General features: G+C 37.8%; 1 protein-coding gene across 1 annotated transcript; it reads right to left on the bottom strand.

Moving 5' to 3' along the window:
- Positions 1–244: 244 nt before the first annotated feature.
- LOC131004322 (protein PECTIC ARABINOGALACTAN SYNTHESIS-RELATED-like) lies at positions 245–5,997 on the bottom strand. Its single transcript, XM_057930968.1, has 11 exons — positions 5,362–5,997; positions 4,466–4,516; positions 4,283–4,373; positions 3,643–3,719; positions 3,256–3,344; positions 2,509–2,628; positions 1,867–1,983; positions 1,611–1,754; positions 1,351–1,474; positions 1,073–1,264; positions 245–941 (listed from the first exon to the last, which is right to left on the bottom strand). The coding sequence occupies exons 1-11, from the start codon at positions 5,995–5,997 to the stop codon at positions 582–584; spliced, it is 2,001 nt and encodes a 666-aa protein (XP_057786951.1). The 3' UTR covers positions 245–581.
- Positions 5,998–8,349: the final 2,352 nt, after the last annotated feature.

Genomic DNA, 8,349 nt, shown 5'->3' with positions numbered 1-8,349 from the left:
TTACTCCATTTGAAAGTGGCCCACAAAGAGCCAATAAAAATTCAGTTGTTCTACTAATTATATAGGCATGAGATATTTTCAAAAAAAATTATAGGCATGAGACGACAATTTCTATTACCTAGTAAATAATCCTAGACTATTATATGATTTAAAAAGTACAGAATTCGAACTCAAATTGCACCTCAAATGAAATGAAACAATCGTGGATTCGTGCAATACTGACACAGCCATAGATTTTGCAGGATTTCTTAATGCAAACTCACTCAGTTTAAAAACTTGCATTCCATGCATGCAAATAACAATTTACAAATGAAAAATTATGATCTAAAATTAATCAATATTTCAATACAATCATGTAGTGTCTTTGCGCCCCCTGCCAAGAAAGTATAGTGAAAATCTGAAGCCCCTGGTTGGCAGCAAGAGACCTTTCATCACATCCACCCAGGCTCTGATGTAAAATTTCATCACCTGCAGCTATAGCTATTAGCTTTTTCCCAACCAAAATTTCTGCCCTCGACTAGGGTACATTGCCTTCCAGCATATTGCCTATGGTATGCGCTACACTATAACAAGTATAGTAATCAGGTTCTGCACATGCAAGGTGTCAAGGGATTCTCCCAGATGTCATAGTTGGGAAAAGTTTCTTCGGGTAGTCCACTTCGAGTCTGGTGGGTTGTGATCACATCTTCTACAAATGTGGCCCAGCCCATGTAAGGGTCTCCTAAAGATTTGGACATTAGACCCTTGTCTGGTTTTATGGATTTTAGGTGGTGGCCTAGATACCTCCGATTCCCTATAATTAGTTTAGCAAAGTTTCCACCATGTGTCATGACAAAGACATCAGACTTCAAACAGACCAAAAAGTCTAGAGCCGCCAAACTTGTCACGTGCTTTCTAAATCCATCCAACTCCAACTTGGTTGCTAATTCCTCCTTCGTGACCTGTAACGGATCCTTAATGAAACTAAAACTATGGTGCATGGTCAACAATATAAATTTCGGGGCCAGCAGAGATTTCACAGTATCTTGTTTTTTTAGATGACAATGGGAATAGATTGAAGAATGGAACTTACAAGATTGGGGAACATGTTCCTCAGTGGTGCCATGCGGTTCTGTCCACCATAAACCTGCCCTGAAGCTACATATATTTGTGTTTCTTTAGGATAGCCCATAGCACGAAGCATCACTGCTACCTCACCGGGTTCAAGAGGGCAACGTCCTTCCTTTCGCTTCTGAAGAGCCAGTGCCCAAAGATGGGAACCATCCTGTAGCACAAAGCCCAAGAAAGATATCACAACTAGCCTGAATTTAAATCAAAATAGAAAAAAACGCAACTTGAGGAAAATGATACCTTGAAGCGTCGGGGCCATTCTTTAAGCCTGTATAAAGCCATCAGAGCTTTCTCCACCCTAGTCCCCACAAAATCACAGAAAGAAAGACCCACCATACCTTTCTCAAACCTTAAATGCAGAGCCCTGGTGTACATGTGGAAATAGATACATATGAAAAGATTTTGGAGACCTTTCATCTGAAAGGACAAATTTATAGCAATTATAACTTTATATGATATGGTTCAGGAGAACCAGAAATACGATAGTGTACATCACTTACATGAAAGGATTAGAATTGCCCGTCCGATTTCTCATTCTCGATACAAGTAAATCAGCCATATTTTCAATTTCAGGAAGAAACTTCAAGGCATGATAATTCACTCTGCACCTTAGCCTGTTGATTTCTTGAGGAACATTATCATACCTTGTGAACAAGAAAGGTAGGTTGAGTCAACACTGACATATATACTGTCCTTGATGTACATGTTTGTGAGTGAAAAATGTAAGAAACACATCAATTGAAACAAACAACTCACCCCAGTCGATCAACAAAAGGTTTCAAGGCCATTATCTTCTTTTCCTTGACCCGAGGCAAAACATTGTCAATGTAGAATTGTGCAGGAGCATACTTTGGAATGTTCTTTACAGTACGTCTGTCATGAGTATATGCAAATAAAGTAAGATCCACAAGAAGCAAAACTCTCAGTTTGTAAAATAGAACATCCAAAGGGATCAGAGAAGTTCATCAAAAACTAGTACTAATTTTTTTGCTTTCTAGTTGTAGTGAATTGCTGAAAACCCTTTTATCATAAAATAAATAAATAAATAACTGAAAACCCTTGGGTTAAAACACCATTATTATTATTATCACAATTTAACTCCTTTTTCCATCCCAGACAGCATAACCTATGCTGACAAAGAACAAATATACACAGTAGAATTTTTAAATAAAGCATTAAACGAGTATGTTTTTGAGCAACTACTGGATAAGAATAACTCCTAGTTGTACATATGAAAAAACTAAGCTTCTATTTACCTATCAGATGTTTGAAATTAAGAGAAAGTATTCCAAATGTTTAGCAACTGTTCTTTAGATGGAGCTAGGTGGAGACATATTCTTTAGTCTATCAAGGCTCGGTAACATATTTAAAGAGTACGTATGCAAATAAACACCAAACCTTATGCTAGAAAACAGCTCTGCTTTATCTGTAAACCATTTCGGGATATCTCTCACGATAGTAACATCATCTTTCAAGTAGTCAATAAAATGATCTACATCAAATATATCTTCAAATTTCCTGCAGTCAACAGGTCAACATATAAGTGATCCTATTAAATAGAATGATCTACATCAAATATGACCTGAATTTTTTGCAGACAACTATATATTATAAACTCAGAATCCTACTATAGAATTTGCATCACATTGCAAAATATTGTTGGTGTTCATAAGCCAAGGGTGCAATGCATCAAACTTCAAAAACCCATCAGTAAACTGGAACCCACTTGATCAAATAAAAAAGATTTAAGTAGTAACAGCAGCAGGCTTGACAAAGGTTACCATGAAAAGACTCAGAAACCAGAATACATCATAGCTAGAAGTGATTAAAGCACATCGCTTGCAATGCAAAGTCATTTGCACCAGTGCATTAAATTTCAAGTACATGAAGCAGGCTAAGAAGTTAGGGTAACCATTTTGGGAAGGGCCAAGGTCGTTTTGTTCTAATTTTACAGCTGGGCACCAGAAACAAAGCCAAAGAAAGAGCTAGGGCAAATGTATATAGAGTGGCCTAACACAAAGTTCTCTTCAGTATTACAGATTTACAGTAATCTTGCAGTCACTATTGCAGTACAGATAAGAAGACTCTCAATGTTAGGGCAATATAGAATGAAATCCATATGTAGCTTTAGGAAAGTTCACCCACGTTTGATCTTTCCATATCTGGTCTTGCTTCAGCACAGGTAAAATAAGAGTAGCATTCATGATCTTTGCCACAGCAACAGCATTGCATATCTGTAGAGAAAGATAGATTCTCATAACCAAGTTCAGAATATAAAGCAAGTATTGGAAATCAAAGAGTACTCCATGGTCCATGCAATATCAAGATAAAAGAAGAAATATCAAAAACTAATCTCTGCAGCACAAAAACTGACTGTTATCAAATGGAGGAAATCAATTCAAAAGGTCAACAATTTTTTAAAAGTAAATAATTAGATGTGACAGCTGAACTTATAGATCCAAATAGCATATCTTCCGTAATGAAAAAATTGATGCAGACGATGATTTGAAACTTTCCACAAGAATCTCTTACAGCAATTCTTTGCTGGTTGAGACCGCCCTCAGCATGAATAAAGATATAACCGTTTGTTGCATTCTTAGATGGAAGATCTGCAAGAAGAAAGAAAAAAAAGCCAATTTATATCTGCTAATACATTCCAAAAGTTTGTCTTAGCAAAAGCCATACTATATATTCTACAATAATGAGATAAGTAGACAGTATACTGTTAAAGTTACACCCAAGCAGCCAGCACACTATTTTAAAGAGTAAAAGACAATATAGTCTTCTGCTTTTACTAACCATCAAGAAAGAACTGTAACCTAATTCCTGAACCATAACAAACAGCAAATAAAATCATTGGAAAGATGCGCATGGTATGATGATTCATTACTAAAATACATAAAGCATTGAAGTGGCATATCTTAACAGTGTCTTATGTAGTTATGAGTAAACAGCCACCCGCCTGCACTTACATAATTCACTTTCCCTAATCATCACATAAGTAGTCGTATGTTTCAATCAGTTAAGCTTTCAATTATTAAGTTTAGTAAAATACCATTCAACAATTTAGCCATAAGGGAATTGAAAAAAGGTTTAATTTCAGTGCTGATGTCAGTTCGGGGTAACTGCACCAATGATTTTTGTTCATACATTCATCCACATATTTGAGTACCTGAAATTACACCCTCACGTCTTTCTGCACAAGGTTTCCATGATGTAGTGGCTGAATAAGGATTTTCCCAGAGTGAGGGAGGCTCCTTAACCTGCTTATAATGAAAGTAATGACATTAAGAAAACACAATCAGAATGAAAAGAAGATGACATGAGAGAGAAGTGGATAACCATTTTAGCTTACATGAGGGCACTGAAGAGTAATACCATCTTTTCTGCACAAGTAAGGGGCATTCTGCAGCCAATGTGGAGAGGTCAAAGAATTAATATGATCAGAATTTGGAGGAAATCATGGAATCGTAAAATAAGTGCAAATAAGATCAGAAGTTAGAATCCACAAGTGAGTTCTATCATGAAAAGAAAATCAAAAACCTCCCACGCCACAGGATGCGACATAGGGCAGACCCACCGTTCAATAAATTGTAGCAAAAAAGTTAGCACCAGCCATCATTTATAATGCATCAATGTGCACTCAAGGATATTATGTGATGCAAATTAACAATGCTCATCTGAGAAAATTCTTCTGCTGCAACTTCAAGCAAGCTAGGGTTTCCTTTGTTTGTTTCAACCAACTCAAAACTAATTAAATAAATCCCAATTCCGAGTAAATATCGTTCTCCTAACTTTGCGCATCTCAACTCATGAACATTGCTAGCAGGCAGAAGCTTATTCATTTTCACAAATAAATGTATATTCTGTATTCACTATAGCTTGAATGATAACCATCTGTTGTCCAAAGTTGTTACCATCTCTGAAATCTTTCCATGGGATTTACATTTTTGGTCTCAAAGAATGGAAGGAAGCAGTAAATGCCAAATTTCCATGTTCAGCATATATTTTTCAGGTTTTTAGGGTCCAGATAATTTGATAAAAGTAATACTAGTAACTCAATCGAAGTATCACCATGATATCATAAAAATAACTAGGAAAAAACCAATCAAAACAGCAATGAACTTTAAACCACAATGCACAAAGAGTATAGTGAGAGTTTCGGACCACCAAAGAATAACAAACCAAACACGCAAGCACATTCACACATAAACAAATAGGCAACTCACGAAGAGGGCATTCGGCATATACCAATCGTTGAACGACGGAAGAAACCGAAATCACGGCCGCGAAAACAATAGCGACGAGTATGACAATCGAGATCTTAGATCTATGGGGATGGGCTCTGTAGAGATCGTCGTTGGGGAAAAGGAAGTGCGGGAGAAAAGGTTGGAAATAGGAGCGGAATGAGCGATCCCGGGAATGCCGATCGCGGCCATTATCATCGTCGGCGGCGGCAGTGACGGAGTTGTAGTCGGATGAGAATGGGGACGAGGCCACGGCGGAGGCGGAGGGGGACGGGGTGGCGCGGTTGCCGATGGAGCTCGAGTGGCGGAGCTCCGCCGTCGCTCTCTTGGGGCTGTACGCCAGCTTGAGATTCGGGGATGTACTCGAATTGACGCGGTTAGGCTTCCTTGGCCTCCGATTTTGTTCCGGTGCAGGGCGATGGGAGCTCCAGAGTGTGTGGTGTGTGAGAGAGAAAGGGGCAGGGAAGGGGATTGAGTAATAATCTAGTGTCGCTGACAGTCCATGTGACTGACTCAGATCATCTCCAGGGGTTAATTTTGGTGGAGAAAATAAATAAAATAAATAATCATTTATAGTAAGAAAGTGGCAAAATGATTCGAACCAGAGGTTTGGGTTCCAAATCAATGGTTCTCGTTCCATTGGAAACAATCGAACCGTGTGATGTATGGTTACAACTAGGGCTGTCTAATTGGTTATCGGGTTTTGGATAATTCGTTAACCGAACCGAAATTTTTGAGTTTGGGTATCCAATAACCGAATTTTTTGGTTATCGGTTCGGTTTCGGGTATCATTTTTAGAAAAATTTCGGGTATCGGTTAACCCAATAACCGAAACGGGTTAACCGAAATAACTGAAAATTATTTAATAAATTATTTAATATATATATTATATATATTTTAATTATTAATTCATTAATTTATTTATTTTTTTTAAAAATCGAGTCTTAGCTAAAATAAAATTATGATATATTTAAAGTATAAGAATGAGCTTTAGTCTAGTGGATAAATTGCTTTGTGTATTTTTTAGAGACTAAGGTTCAAATCTTTTATCTAGCAAATTATTTGAATTTTAATTTTTTTAAATGGGTATTTCGGATACCCAAATAACCGAATCGGGTAACCGAAACGGTTATTGGATAATCGAACACCTAAAACGGTTCGGGAACGGTTAGTGAAATATGGCAATTTCGGGTTCGGGTAACCGAAAATTCGGGTACGGGTAACCGAACCCGAACCGATCGACAGCCCTAGTTACAACTTACAACTCGGTCTAAGCAACCGTCGGTTCACATCAGGACCAACGGTTTATTATATGTTTTGTACACTTGCTAATTTGTATAGAGTCAATCACAATTTTTTTTTTATTTTTTTTATTTAAGGTGTATTTGCTTTTTCATCCCTATTATACAAAAGGTATAAATTTATTATTTAAAGTGAAATTATATTTTTTATGTTTTATTTATTTTAAATAATAATATATTTATATGTCTATTTATAAAGGGTTAATGCCGTGAAAAACCATGAACTTTGGGTCCATTTCCAAATTTTCCATGAACTTTTTTTTTATCAAATTTTCCATGAACTTAAGGGGTTGAACAATTTTTCCATGCTTTTTTGCTCCGGTGAAGCTCCGAGCTGACGTGTCGCTTACGTGGTAATACCAAGCTGACCTGTCGGTAGAGTAGAGCAGAGCTCTGGCAAGGCTTAGTCAGCTCTGGAACTGTAAGATCAAAACAGAGAATAACAGAATGCAACGAAGAAGAAGATTTACGTGGTTCGGCCACTAACGACCTACGTCCACGGAGGGCGAAGAGAAATTTTATTGACAGATTTGAGAGCTCGCCGGGATTACAGAACGTGACCGGAAATCTTGAGAAACGCAACTCAAGAAGATTACACAACACTCACACCAACTACACTCATTTCTTTCTTGTTACAGTACATAACTAACTGTGAAAGATCGAATTTATAACCCTAACTAACTCACTTAACATTGAGCTAGAAACGACACCGCTTCATCAGAAACGTAATACATGAAGTAAATAAGAAACGCGACTTATAATACTTCATCTGCACAACTCATGCTATTCCTCTGACCAGCGTGGAAAAGTTTCCAGAGCAGAGAAATGACTCCAGAGGAATGACGCCAGAGAAATCATCTTCCAGAGGAATCGACTGACAGAGGAGTCGTCCGCCAGAGGAATCGACCGCCAGAGGAATCGTCCGCCAGAGGAATCGACCGCCAGAGGAATCGAAATTGCAGCCAAATTCGAAGCCACCTTTCACAACAATCTCCACCTTGGCAAGAAATTGCTGCCAACAAAATATGTATCTCCTTCCCCTCAAAACCATGCCCCACTACAGGGCATCCCTTCCACTTTAGAGATCAGAGCATGACACCAAGTTGATCAATCTTCTACAGTGGTTAAATTTGGTAGAAGGAAGAACCTTGGTTAACATATCAGCTGGATTATCTTCTGTTCCAATCTTAAGAACTTTGACCAACCCTTTAGCAACAATGTCTTTGACAAAATGATGTCGGACATCTATATGCTTTGATCTTTCATGGAATACGCTATGTTTCGTCAAACATATGGCACTCTGACTGTCACAATAGACATTCACTGATTTCTGCCGAATCCCAAATTCCTTTAGTATTCCTTTAAGCCATATTGACTCCTTTACTGCCTCTGTGAGAGCCATGTACTCAGATTCTGTTGTAGACAAAGATACTACACTTTGCAGACTGGATTTCCAAGATATTGTAGAACCATATAGTAAAAATACATAGCCAGTTTGTGATCTCCTGCTGCCAACATTTGCAGCATAGTCAGAATCTACAAATCCCTCTAGAGCTTCCCCATTGAAGTCCTTTATCCTTTCAAACAGAATACCAGTTGATGAAGAACCTTTCAGAAATCTCATAATCCATTTCATGGCTTCCCAATGACATGAATCTGGATCTGCCATATATCTGCTAAGAACACTGATA

This window comes from Salvia miltiorrhiza, unplaced genomic scaffold (genome assembly GCF_028751815.1).
Source record: "Salvia miltiorrhiza cultivar Shanhuang (shh) unplaced genomic scaffold, IMPLAD_Smil_shh original_scaffold_381, whole genome shotgun sequence".
Lineage (NCBI taxonomy): Eukaryota > Viridiplantae > Streptophyta > Magnoliopsida > Lamiales > Lamiaceae > Salvia > Salvia miltiorrhiza.
Note: the sequence above shows the minus strand (reverse complement) of the source record. Positions and strands in the feature narration are given on the sequence as shown.

Excerpts from the sequence above, each read along its gene's own strand:
- LOC131004322 (XM_057930968.1), bottom strand. The coding sequence starts at position 5,997 with ATGGAACGAGAACCATTGATTTGGAACCCAAACCTCTGGTTCGAATCA. Across the intron at positions 2,629-3,255 it reads CAGATATGGAAAGATCAAAC|GAAATTTGAAGATATATTTG; the intron begins GTGGGTGAACTT and ends TGTTGACTGCAG. Across the intron at positions 942-1,072 it reads GGAACATGTTCCCCAATCTT|GTCACGAAGGAGGAATTAGC; the intron begins GTAAGTTCCATT and ends GATCCGTTACAG.